This window comes from Pongo pygmaeus, chromosome 6 (assembly GCF_028885625.2).
Source record: "Pongo pygmaeus isolate AG05252 chromosome 6, NHGRI_mPonPyg2-v2.0_pri, whole genome shotgun sequence".
Classification (NCBI taxonomy): Eukaryota; Metazoa; Chordata; class Mammalia; order Primates; family Hominidae; genus Pongo; species Pongo pygmaeus.
In genome coordinates, this window is record NC_072379.2 from 142,331,107 (window position 1) to 142,344,633 (window position 13,527).

The 13,527-nt window shown below is 42.1% G+C and overlaps 1 protein-coding gene across 1 annotated transcript; it reads left to right on the forward strand.

Moving 5' to 3' along the window:
• Nucleotides 1-6,131: 6,131 nt before the first annotated feature.
• PIP (prolactin induced protein) lies at nucleotides 6,132-13,263 on the forward strand. The gene is made up of 4 exons (XM_054493686.1): nucleotides 6,132-6,264; nucleotides 9,229-9,334; nucleotides 11,934-12,048; nucleotides 13,042-13,263. The coding sequence occupies exons 1-4, from the start codon at nucleotides 6,170-6,172 to the stop codon at nucleotides 13,164-13,166; spliced, it is 441 nt and encodes a 146-aa protein (XP_054349661.1). The 5' UTR covers nucleotides 6,132-6,169; the 3' UTR covers nucleotides 13,167-13,263.
• The last annotated feature ends 264 nt before the right edge of the window (nucleotides 13,264-13,527 follow it).

Below are 13,527 nucleotides of genomic sequence, written 5' to 3' on the forward strand. Positions count from 1 at the left end.
TTCAAAGTAAATCACAACAAACTCCACTACATATCCACCAGAAAAGCCAAGATTAAAAGTATTGACAATATTAAATATTGGGAAACTGTTGTGCAGTGTATAAAGTGGCACCACAATTTTGGAAAACATTTTGATATTTTTGTGAAAATGAATAAAATTTAAAATCTGTTAAAACACTGCAAACTCCTTAAACTTTGAGAGAGCTGCTACTGTGATCTGAGACATGTAGCATGTTTTGCAATTCTGCTTCTTAGATTACAGCTTAACCCTCTTCCTCATTGTTCTGGTTCTGTAAATGGTTCTCTAAGAAAGACCAGAGAATAGACTTCCTCCTTCCAATCACTGATATTTATTCTAGATTAACTGCTTCCTTTATTGTTCTGTACCTAACTCAGACCAGATTGCATCCTCAAAACAGACCCCCTGACAGTTACATCTTCAGTGTGGAATGTTAGAGAAATCTTTCCAGAAAGAAAAAAACCACCTCAACTAATCAGATCATTGTAACTATGCATTAAGCCTTCCATAGAAAGGTGTTGAAATGCTGCTAAACTTCCCTGAACTTTATCTGTATAAATGATCTGAAACTTTCATACTTTGGAACACTGACTTCCATTCTTTGGAATTTGTGCTTGCTGGTGGGCACATCCTCAAGCATTGTGCTTCAATAAACTCTCTTTCAACTACATTCTGATCTTTTTGATTATTTTAGGATGACGTTCTCTATAAAAAACACAGATACACATACCACATATGTAAAGGAACACAGCAACTTACCAAATCTGTTTCCCTTTCCTCCTAAGCACACAGCTATACTAAATTTCCCAATCTCTCTTGCAGTTTGATTTGGCTATATGACTAAGCTGTGGCAATGGGGACAAAGAATGAATGACATTCTATGATTTGGAAGCCACTTCCAAATCTTGCCCATTAAAAAAAAATAAAACCCTCCATAATTCTCCATTCTCTCTTTCACATCTTAAAAGCTGAATACTAATACCTGAATAAAACAAAACTATTTCACCCAAAAATATACTCCTTTGATATACTTTGAGATGGCTGTTAGAGGATCTGCAAACAGAAGCAATGCTGCAAAGCTGTCTTTTGTGGGGAGATTTGTGTCTCTAGAGAATCTGCACTGATGCAGCAGGCTTTTCCTGAGGTCCTCCCTTGCAGATCTAGGAAAGATTAACTGAGAGTCTGATACCTTTAAAGGTCTGAAAGAAACATTTACCTATTCTCTCTGAGGGCTACTACCTGTGAGATTTTACCGGCATAGTGAGGACTAAGCTCTGTTTGTGTGTGTGTGTATTTGCTTGTTTTAATCTTGGCCAAATTCCTAGCTAAGGGGTCTGGAGACCATAAATGCTCATCAGATGGGTTTTATTTTAACCCTGTATATCGTGACTTACTTTCCAATCTGACTCTGGCATAACAAGGAAGAAAATCAAAATGTTTTACCCCCAAATACATTTCCTTGCCATGCCTTGAAATTGCCCTGCAAAGTCTCTTGTGGGAAAAATCCACATTCTATAGAGAATTCCCTTACTCCTTTCTTTTCCTTCCTTCCTTTCCAGATCCAGGAGATAATCACCTAGGAGCCAGGCAGCATTTTAAGTCAGATAAGAAACATTTTGCAACCTGCTATCTCTGAAGTCTGCTATCTGAGAGCTTCTTCTGCACAATAAAACTTGATCTCCACAATCCTTTATCTTAACCTGAACATTTTCTTTCTATTGACCCCAGGTCTTCAAATAAACTCAACCAATTGTCAAACAGAAAAAGTTTAAATTTACCTATAGCCTAGACCCCTCTCCCCGCCCCTGCCCTTTGAGTTGTCCCACCTTTCTGAACCAAACCAATGTCTTTCTTAAATGTATTTGATGGATGTCTCATGACTCCTTTAAAATATATAAACCAAGCTGTACCCCCACCTCCTTGGGCACATGTTCTCAGGACCTCCTGAGGGCTGTGTCACAGGCCATGATCGCTCATATATGGCTTAGAATAAATCTCCTAAAATATTTTACAGAGTTTAACACTTTTGGTCGACAATAGCAAGACCACCTTTGCTAGCCAGGCTTGCTCTTCTCCCCTCCCATAACCGTAGCACTACTGTAACCTGATTTACTACCATAACCTGGTTTTGGCCATGCTCCAAGACCTCATTCTTTCTGTAACCTCAAGATGGTACATAAGCTTCTGTACTCCCACTGAGGAGCTGGAGGTAATCATTCTCTCCCATGCACGTTAATAAACTTGTATGACATTTCTCCTATTAATCTACTTTTTATCAGTTTATTTTTCAGCAAAACTTCAGAAGGCAGAAAAAAAGTTTTCCCTTGGCCCCTACATCACCAGGGTGACATTAGAAATGACACTAAAGGCCAGGCATGGTGGCTCACACCTGTAATTCCAGCCCTTTGGGAGGCCGAGGGGGGCAGATCACCCAAGGTCTGGAGTTTGAGACCAGCCTGGACAACATGGTGAAACCCCATCTCTACTAAAAATAAAAAAAATTAGCTGGGCGTGATGGCAGGCACCTGTAATCCCAGTTACTCAGGAGGCTGAGACAGGAGAATCACTTGAACTTAGGAGGTGGAGGTTGTGGTGAGCCGAGATTGCACCACTGCACTCCAGCCTGAGTGACAGGAGTGCAACTCCGCCAAAAAAAAAAAAAAAAAAAAAAAAAAGGAAGAAAGAAAGAAATGACACTAAAGATGACAGAGTTTCTAAGAAAAGAGTCACACTCCAGCTTCTCTCACCTCTGAGAGATTTTGCTTGGATATAACCTCCTCTAAGAAACAACTCATTACATCTTTATGCATTAGATGCCCTTGTACAAGTCTTGTGCCAATTATGCTTTTATTAAGTAAGAGGAAATATAGAGTAGTCACTCTAAGTGCCAACTCCGGATTCACTTCTATCTGGGTTCCAATGGTTTGGCTTAGTCATATGGCCAAGCCAAACTTCAATACCTTTGTTATTTGTTGGCTCTGTGACTTGAACAACTTATTAAAATCTCTGTGAGTTTCCTTTTCTCAACTTTAAACTGTTGCTACATCAATAAATAGACTAGACAAGTGTTTAAGGACATAAACTCTGGTATCAGACTACTTAATTTTGAACCCCTAACTCTGCCAGTTACTAACTTTGCAACTTGTTCTCACCAGTAGGCAGTGCAGTGGTTAAAGGGTCATGTTCCAGGGCCAGACTGCCAGCGTGGAAATTCTGGTCCCATCCAAAGGTGTATTCGCCATTAAGTTAATGGCATGAAGCCTCAGGGCTTCCTACTTATGGGTGCCTCCTCCAAGATCCTGTACCTGTAGTTTACATTTGTAAGTTTGGATTCTATTTCGAAAAGAGGTTCTCAGATACTGTAAATCAAAACTCAGATTCCACAAAACCTTCTTGCAAAGTTGACTGTGCCATATACTGACTACATGGTCTGGGTTAGATATTTCTCTCCTGCGTCTCTGTTTCTCCTCTTGTAAAATGGAATAAAAATGGCAACCACCTTCACAGGGTTATAATAAAGATTGAGCTAATATATGTGAAAATGTTTAGAGCAGTGTAATGCACACAGCATATGCTTCATGTGTGTTGGTGTCTATAACTCCCTCTCTGTCCATTCCTTATCTTCTTCTCACAAGCCTTGTCAGGACTAAGATTATCCTTCTCTTTGCAAACTTAGCCTGTGGCAAGCTTCACCTATATTCTAACTCTTTCCCTATGGGACTATACACGTTCTCTTCTGTAAGCTTCCTGAGTTGTTTACAATCTGATTTTATCAATCTTTATTTGATTTCTTAAACCTAGACTTGTTCATTCTTTGTGGCATAATAATTATGGTTTCTTTTTCTCCCCAATCTTCTTCCTCAAGGGACCTCCAGCTTTTCTCTTAAGGTTTTTAACTGATCCAATGAGTCTGACCCATATTATGTAGGTAATCTGTTTTACTCAAATTTTACTGATTTAAATGTTAATCACATTTAAAACAAACAAACAAAAACTTCACAGCAACTTCTAAACTGTTGTTTTTCCAAAAAGTGGGCACCATGCCTAGCTAAGCTAACAAATAAAAGTAACCATCACAGCAGTCATGGCCTGAATAAGAGTTGTCCTAGGCCAGGCACAGTGGCTCACACCTGTAATCCCAGCAATTTGGGAGGCCAAGGCAGGCGGATCACTTGAGGTCAGGAATGTAAGATCAGCCTGGCCAACATGGTGAAACCCCATCTCTACTAAAAATACAAAAATTAGCCGGGTATGGTGGCACCTGCCTATAATCCCCACTACTCGGGTGGCTGAGGCATGAGAATTTCCTGAACCCAGGAGGTGGAGATTGCAGTGAGCTGAGATCATGCCACTGCACTCCAGCCTGGCTGAGTGAGATTTTGTCTCAAAAAAAAAAAAAAAAAAAAAAGATTGTCCTGTACATTGAAGGGTTGTAGGTATTGCAGTTTCCTGCTGGCTCACAGAAGAACAGCCTCATTACCTTCAACAGATGCTCTTAACCCATTGTCATCTGCCTTCCTCTGGACACTGCCTCTTGGGAGTGCTGGAGTTGCATCCTCAAGGACAGGGCTATGCCTTCAAAGAGCCAAGCAAAGAACTTTTCCTGCATTTTCCCACACAGACACTTCCTAGATTCTTCTGCCTTATGCCTGCCTTAGTCAGTCTAGCTAGGGTGTGCTTCAAATGGAAATTATGCAAGTGAGAAGGACCAGGTGTAAAGACAATTTAATTGTGGGACAAGGCTTACTAAGGAAGGTCATTGTGACCCTCACAAGCAGTGTTCTTGAGTGGATAGGACATAAACAGGGAAGAAAGCATGTGATCATGAGAACAGCTGAAGTTTTAAGTGAGCAATGACATGAATGGTGTCCAATTCAAAGGAAAGAGAAAGTAGATGCAGGAGTTGAATAAACAGACGAGCAATTTTGAGAGATACATCCAGAAAGCAGAAGCACACACTTACACTTTAGCTCTGAATCCTGGCTAAAGCAACATACAGAGGCGGTAACTCCTAGAACACTGATTTTCACTCTCTTGCCAGAGAGGCTCTTCCTGGGCCGCTGTCTGCCATGCAAAGGATAGAAACAAATCCCATAGTGTTGTAAGTCATAGGTTAAGGAGCAGATTTAATTTCATAAGGAGAAATAACACAATGCCAGTGTTGGCAAGAGCAAGTCTCCCCATCATCCCAAGGAGAGGAATTCTACAACCTGGTTATCTACTGGACATAATGTGGGCTCCATTCTCATGGAAGGAGTCCTTTCCACTGTGGGTCTTCCTGTGTGGCTTACGCATGAGACAAGTGTAAGAAAGTGGTCATGTCAATAATGTCAATAAGAAAATGAGCCAGCTCTTTGGTGCCAAGAAGTCTGATTTGGGGGTGCCAGCTATTTATAGGAATTGTCTAGAATTAAAATATCACCCTGCCTTGGGAATTGTGAGGCAGCTGGGGATCTTGGGCATCTGCGGTATATTGCAACCACACCTGAAATTAAGAAGGACTCAATGACAATAAACATCTTTACATCACCCAGTGTCTTGAACTCACTTCCCCATCATGTAGAGCAGCACAGGTCTTCTCTAGCTCTTCCACCTCATGATGGGTAGTGACTGCTAGGGAAGTCCTGATCATCCTAGCCCTCCAAGAAATGTTTTCAATAGCATTGCATCTTGAACTCACTATAATTTGATCAAGCAAAGATGTTCTATGCCTCTGGTCTGAAACCTGCCACCACACCTGGGTTCTCTGCTTTCAGAGACCAGGGGAGCAGTGACTGAAGCTAAGACTACACATAGCACTTCAGACAGGCAAATTAGGAGGGAAAAGAAAGCTGAATCTGTAAACTCGGGAAAAACTGGTGTATCTTTTGAGGTCCTAGCCATTTTGAGAAACTCTGACACTGAAAAAACAAGGAAGAACAATCTGACTCCTCTCTCAAATGCTGACATTCTAGCTGAGTGATGATTTTTTCTTAGAAAAACAAACTTTGGGTCAACAAGGAAAGATCATGAGTGGGGAGGGTGAATGGGTGATTCACCTCATGGATCTCCCTGGCAGCTCTTGCACTTCCTTGATCAATCTGTATATAAGAAGTGTGCTGGGCACCTGGGACACCACTTCTCTGGGACACATCGCCTTGTTTTCTCCAGCATGCACTTGCTCCAGCTCCTGTTCAGGGCCAGCCCTGCCACCCTGCTCCTGGTTCTCTGCCTGCAGTTGGGGGCCAACAAAGCTCAGGACAACACGTGAGCCATGCCCTTCTCTTCCCCACAAAAAAAATTGCAGGGAGGGCTCCTCTCCCAGTCTGGAAATCTACTTATCTCTTTCTGAGAATTTCTTTCAACTTCCCAGAACTCTAGTCCCAGGAGCTCCCATGGACCTTCTGCCAGGTTCCACTTCTTGTCCTCTTAGGAAGACCCACCAACTCCTCTCACATTTTTGCTGGGTGTTTCTGCATTGCCAGTGGAAATAAAGCTCCAAATGTACCTACAGGCTGTAATTAGTAGTTAGTCTTCATCTAACACGCTGATCCACATCTTGTTCATAATTTATACCTTTGTTCAGATTTCTGCCCAGTAAACTTTACCTTCTCACACCTTGCCTCCTAGAAGAGAAGCATAACAGGTCTATGAGTTCCAATGGCAGCTTAGGGCAGCTTTGGCAGAACTGGCTAAAGGACCAGAGGCCCTGGCCACTGCCCTGTGGTCTGAGATTGAGCTAGACTGGCAGCTTAGACGTTCTTCCTAACCTGAAGTCTGAAGATGAATACGAGGACCTCTTGCTCTCACGTATACTGGGACCTGAGAGCACAGGTTCAGAAGTCAACTTATTGAGAACACATGTGTGAAGGAAGCAGAAAAATTGGAGCAAGTAAAATAAAGTAGAAAACGGAGCCAGGGGTCTGGGAGAAAGCAGCGATACCCAATCTAGGGAGTTTTCTCTATAGCAGTAGAGTTTATAATGCTGGGTTTCTGGGTTGTGATCTTGGAGGTACTCTCTATGGCATGGTCAGACATCCTGTCCTGGAGGAAACTGTTCAGGGTTTTGACAAGCTAACGTAATGGAGGCAAGTGTCCCAAGAAACCCTGCATGGGGACAGGTTCAGATCCCACCCCATTCCCGCCAGATGACTGTCCACTTAGCCCTGAAGGGCAGCAAGGTATTCAAATAAACTATGCTAATTAGGTTATCAATCATCCTGATTTGCCCAGGACTTTCCTGGTTGTAGCATTGAAACTCTGCCCTCCCCCACCACCTCCACAACCCATTCTGGAAAAGACCTTGGTCCTGGGTAAACTGAGATGGTTAGTCACTCGAATTAAGCTGGTCATCCTATCAATCTGAAACTCATATACAAATGGGAGAGATTTTGAAGTTGCTTAGGTATTTATACCCTTTTCCTGTGCACTGGGCACTACAGCAATTGGCACCAAAAAATAGAATCTCTCTAAGATGCTTTGCCCCAAGAAAATGGGGCTGTGAGACACTGTGGGCTAAGAATCTCAATTCCCTTCTGTCCCACACAATAACAAAGGTCCGTAGCCAGGAGTTTCTAGGGAAGAGAAAATAACTCTCCTGGCTCCAAACCCAGTCCTCATTGACTGAAGAAGAATATTTGACTATTTTCTTTGTCTCCATTTCCTTTCCTTTTCAGATTGCAGTGTATGGTCTAAATGTAGAGTAGTATCTAAAGTTCCCAAACATGGCCATATGTCCAAATTTACTAAGGAGCTAAATAAATACAAATTCCTAAACCCTGCCTAGGGACCAAAGAAGGAGGATCTTCAAAGATGCTCCTACAAATACCTCCAGTGCATTGAGATGTTTGCTGGGTTTTTTAAATTTTGTATTATTTTATTTTATTTTTCTATAAGTTACTGGGGTACGAGTGGTATTTGGTTACATGAGTAAGTTCTTTAGCGGTGATGAGATTTTGGTGCACCCATTACCCAAGCAGTATACACTGCACCATATTTGTAGTCTTTTAGCCCTCACCCCTCTCCCACTCTTCCCCCCAAGTCCCCAAAGTCCATTGTATCATTCTTATGCTTTTGAGTCCTCATAGCTTAGCTCCCACATATCAGTGAGAACATACAATGTTTGGTTTTCCATTACTGAATTACTGAGCTACTTCACTTAGAATAATAGTCTCCAATCTCATACAGGTCACTGCAAATGCTGTTAATTCATTCCTTATTATGGCTGAGTAGTAGTATTCCATCATATATATATATATATATCTCTCTCACAGTTTCTTTATCCACTCGTTGATTGATGGGCATTTGGGTTGGTTCCACAATTTTATAATTGTGAATTGTGCTGCTATAAACATGCATGTGCAAGTATCTTTTTTGAATAATGACTTCTTTTCCTCTGGGTAGATACCCAGCAGTGGGATTGCTGGATCAAATGGTGGTTCTATTTTTAGTTCTTTAAGGAATCTCCACACTGTTTTCCATAGTGGTTGTAGCAGTTTACATTCCTACCAGCAGTACAGAAGTGTCCCCTGATCACTGCATCCACGCCAACATCTACTGTTTTATGATTTTTTGATTATGGCCATTCTTGCAGGAGTAAGGTGGTATCGCATTGTGGTTTTGATTTGCATTTCCCTGATCAAGAGGTTTGCTGGTTTAATGTGATTCTGTTCCTAGAAAATTTTCTCCTAATAATGACTTGAGCCCTCCTACTCAGTAGACAACCACCAGAGCCTGTACGATGTTATCAGGAAGTGGCATATGGTATTGTACATTTTTTCTTTTTAAAAACTTGTTTTTGGTCAATGGAAGGGAAGAAGATGCTCGTTCATTGATGGACATTTGGGTTGGTTCCATGATTTTGCAATTGTGAACTGTGCTACTATAAACATGCATGTGCAAGTATCTTTTCTAAATAATGACTTCTTTTCCTCTGGGTAGATACCCAGTAGTGGGATTGCTGGATCAAATGGTAGTTCTACTTTTAGTTCTTTAAGGAATCTTAAAGTGTCCTAGTTGTTTTATTAAACAAAATTAAATCTGTGCAAAGTAACCAATCCAATCAACACATGAAAATTCCAGGGGATTCCGATGCGGAACAATTGATCCAAGCCCCATAATTTCCCTCCCTTGCCCAGCCCATCCTGTGCCCTTGCCCTGTTCATGGCTCCCCCTCTCACTCAAAGATTGGTCTCTGATCTTGGTGTTCTGATTCTCTCTTCCCACAATCAGTCGGAAGATCATAATAAAGGATTTTGACATCCCCAAGTCAGTACGTCCAAATGACGAAGTCACTGCAGTGCTTGCAGTTCAAACAGAATTGAAAGAATGCATGGTGGTAAGTAGAGGACTGGGGGGTGACTTCAAAAAATAATTCAACTCCTTGATTATAAATATAATTTAATCTCTCACTTTAATAATGTACAGTGTACTTAATGAAACATTCTCACTTATGTTATACTACTTGAGACTCAGAACAACTGTGGGAGCTTGGGACAGATGACTTCTCATTTTCCAGATGAAGAAATTCGAATCCAGAGAAGTCTAGGTTAAATAAGAAAGAAAGGAAGAAGGAATAGGAAGTGAGAAAGAGGGAAAAAGAAAGAAGTGTAAGAGCTGGTAGAGAAGCAGTTAGAGTCCTTCCAAGGTCCTGAGCATGTTTAGTTTAGGATGGAGGGAGGGGAGTTCTCAGAAGAGAAAGCAGCAACTCCACACCATAGGTTGAGGTGGGTGGGCAGAAGAGGACATGCAGGATATGACTCCTCCTCTCCAGTAAGCACTGAGCAACTCTGCTGTCCTCTTGCCTTCTTCTGCTCCTTTGCTCTGGGTCACCAGAAGTGGACTCTTGTTCCAGCATCCCCACCCTGACAATGAGCTCATACTCATCTCCTCCTCTTCCCCCTTTGCTCTGGGTCACCAGAAGTTGACTCTTGTTCCAGCCTCCCCACCCTGACAAGGAGCTCGTACTCATCTCCTCCTTTTCCCCAAGTTCAGAAGTCCAATCTCTGAACAAGGTCAGAGGTTTTCAAATGGTAATGTGCCTAAAACTCACTCAGGGATCTTGTTAAAATTCAGAGTTTCATTCAGCAGGTCTGGGGAGAGATTAGAACTTCTGGGTTTTAACAGACGCCCAAGGTACACCAAGGCTGTGCCCAAAGGACCACATTTTTGAGCAGCTTGGGATTACAGCATTATCCCTCCTGTCTAGCCAAGTGCCAGAAGTCAAAGAGACTTATGCAGTTATTAATCCACAGTGACTCTTCCCTGGGACATTGGTTGTGTGTCCTTTTCCTAGTCATTGATCTCAGGTGTCACAAGCATGCAAACTGCCCCCACTACCTTTGTTCTAGGGCCAAGATCCATGCATCTCCCATCTCCCCTACTCCCTCCCCAGACCCTTCGTGAAGGACACCCTCTATCAGGCAGCATAAGTATTTCCTTACAACATAAGTTTCCTAATTCAAATGAGAACTAAGGACAATGATTACATGTGAAACAACATTGAGAGCATGAAGATTGTTATTCAGTCAACTGCATTCTAGAAATATCCCCACACCTGTAAAGAAAAATTCCTGGCCAATGAGCAAAGAATATCACAGCTGCTTTGTCAAATTTTTCTATTTTCAGTCCAAGAATCTGAAACATGTACACTAATTTGGGGTAGGAGCAAGGCTGAATCATAATTTTTCAACTGTGTATTTTGTTTATCACAAGCACAGGTGAGAATGAGAATAAGAACATGTGCATAATGTGTACATAAAATTTTTGTGAAAATGGTGGTTTCTGGTGATAATAGTTAATGGTAGTGGTAGGTATAATAAGATATGTTTGAATCAATAAAATGACATGTGACATAATTTTGTGCTTTTGTGATTAATAAAAGTATGCTTTTAAGAATCATGCTAGTACTCTAAAATAAAGCAATCTTTTCAAAACCCACCTAAGCACAACCAAAAGAATAAGAAATCCTTAGACTAACTGACTTTGCAAACTAGAAATAATTTATGGGAAAGGAAATTTTGTTAATTCTAGTCAACAAATTTTTATTTGTGGCTTCATTTTTCAAAGTATAACTATTTTTAAATTTTTAGTAAAATATATTTATATAACTGTAAATTTCTTACCACCTAATCCTCATTTTTTATCATTTAGAGGTTAGTAATAAAGATGCATATTTTTCCCCTGCCTGAGTTCACAGACTCACTGAATGCTATCCACAGATCCCTCTGGGTCTATGGACCCCAGGATAAAATTGCTGTGTTAAACGTTAACTGGACAAAATCTTCTGACTCCACTGAAATTTATATATACAATAATCTGGGATCTCGAATTGCAAAGCACTCAAGTTAAAAAGAAATTTACATTCAAGATGTCATTTGCTTATCTAACAGCCAGGTTTGGTAGTTAATTGTTTCCACCTCACACCTGAGGAAAGTGAGAGTGAGAGGCCTAACTCTCATCACCAAAGGTCACCAAGTCAGAGAGGAGCACAGCTGGGGCTTGGTCACAGCTCTGACAACAAGGCCTGACATTGGCTCCTACACGCAAGTGGCCAGGCTGCTGTCTCACCAGGTCTCAGAGTAAATGTGATTGCAGGTTGATTCCTGAAACCTCTGGCTGGTGACTAAGGCAAGCCTGCTCCCCAGCTGGACAGCTGCCGTGGATGAGCTCTCCTTGCCCTGTGGATTCACTTGCACCCCTATCTCCTCCTGAGCTTCTCCACACTGCTAAGGCAGGAGTTTGAGGGCATTGGGAGGGAAAACCTTCTGACCTAGACTTTGGCTCCTGAAATGATACCACAACAGTAGACTTCCCCCTGCCCTGGGCCCACCTTCACCCCCACTCTTCTCCTCCGGCTTCTCCCTCTCTTATTTTTCCCTCCCTTACCCATTCCCCAAAATAACAATGAATTCCCCCTCCCACCTTCTCCTCACCAGATTAAAACTTACCTCATTAGCAGCGTCCCTCTGGAAGGTGCATTTAACTATAAGTATACTGCCTGCCTATGTGACGAAAATCCAAAAACCTTCTACTGGGACTTTTACACCAACAGTAAGTACAGAAGTTGTCCAAGGAGGGAACTACCCACCGGCCACCAGGGAGGAGAAACTATAAACAGAAACATGGCTGCGAACCGAGCAGGACCAGGACCTCAGGGCAGAAGGACAGAAGGGAGGGAGGGAAGAGCACGGGAAGAGCAGATGGGGGAAGGCACCCAGGTTCTTTTTTTTTTTTTTTTTTTTTATTATACTTTAGGTATATCTCCCAATGCTATCCCTCCCCCCTCCCCCCACCCCACAACAGTCCCCAGAGTGTGATGTTCCCCTTCCTGTGTCCATGTGTTCTCATTGTTCAATTCCCACCTATGAGTGAGAATATGTGGTGTTTGGTTTTTTGTTCTTGCGATAGTTTACTGAGAATGATGATTTCCAATTTCATCCATGTCCCTACAAAGGACATGAACTCATCATTTTTTATGGCTGCATAGTATTCCATGGTGTATATATGCCACATTTTCTTAATCCAGTCTATCATTGTTGGACATTTGGGTTGGAATGCTCACCATCACTGGCCATCAGAGAAATGCAAATCAAAACCACAATGAGGTACCATCTCACACCAGTTAGAATGGCAATCATTAAAAAATCAGGAAACAACAGGTGCTGGAGAGGATGTGGAGAAATAGGAACACTTTTACACTGTTGGTGGGACTGTAAACTAGTTCAACCATTGTGGAAGTCAGTGTGGTGATTCCTCAGGGATCTAGAACTAGAAATACTATTTGACCCAGCCATCCCATTACTGGGTATATACCCAAAGGACTGTAAATCATGCTGCTATAAAGACACAGGCACCCAGGTTCTAAGACAGAGGCATTGTGTGCAAAAAGTTGATACAGGAGACAAATTTGCAAAGGATTTGGGGAAACTGAACCCCAGGGGGCTGGTTCAGTTTCCTGATATGATGTAGATGCCTGATATGAGTAGAAAAGACAGGACATGGCCGGGGTGTCTGAGAGATGATCTCTGTCCCTGTCTTTTTCAGGAACTGTGCAAATTGCAGCCGTCGTTGATGTTATTCGGGAATTAGGCATCTGCCCTGATGATGCTGCTGTAATCCCCATCAAAAACAACCGGTTTTATACTACTGAAACCCTAGAGGTAGAATAATGGAAGCCTTGTCTGTTTGCCACACCCAGGTGATTTCGTCTAAGGAAACTTGGCTGGAATTTCTGCTGTGGTCTATAAAATAAACTTCTTAACATGCTTCTCCATGTTCTGTTCTATGTCCAAAATCTGCTCCTGAAGAATCCCAGATTAACTGAAATTTCTACATTTGTCTTTCAAAGAACTTTTACTGAGGAGATTGTACGGGTTCTCACTGCCCATTGGTATGAAGAGGGAGAGAAGAAGAAACTGGGAAGAGGAGCTATGCTCACAGAGAGGAAAAGCAGTGTCCCTAAAGTTCATGCCACAGGAGTGGCAGGGCCAGGGCAGGCACCAAGCCTCCCTGTTGCTTGGCCTCTCTCCA

What these genes read in the sequence shown, in the direction of transcription:
- PIP (XM_054493686.1), top strand. Translation starts at nt 6,170, where the DNA reads ATGCACTTGCTCCAGCTCCTGTTCAGGGCCAGCCCTGCCACCCTGCTC. An exon ending in AACAAAGCTCAGGACAACAC is followed by an intron (nt 6,265 to 9,228) that starts GTGAGCCATGCC and finishes TCCCACAATCAG; the next exon opens with TCGGAAGATCATAATAAAGG. An exon ending in CTGGGACTTTTACACCAACA is followed by an intron (nt 12,049 to 13,041) that starts GTAAGTACAGAA and finishes TGTCTTTTTCAG; the next exon opens with GAACTGTGCAAATTGCAGCC.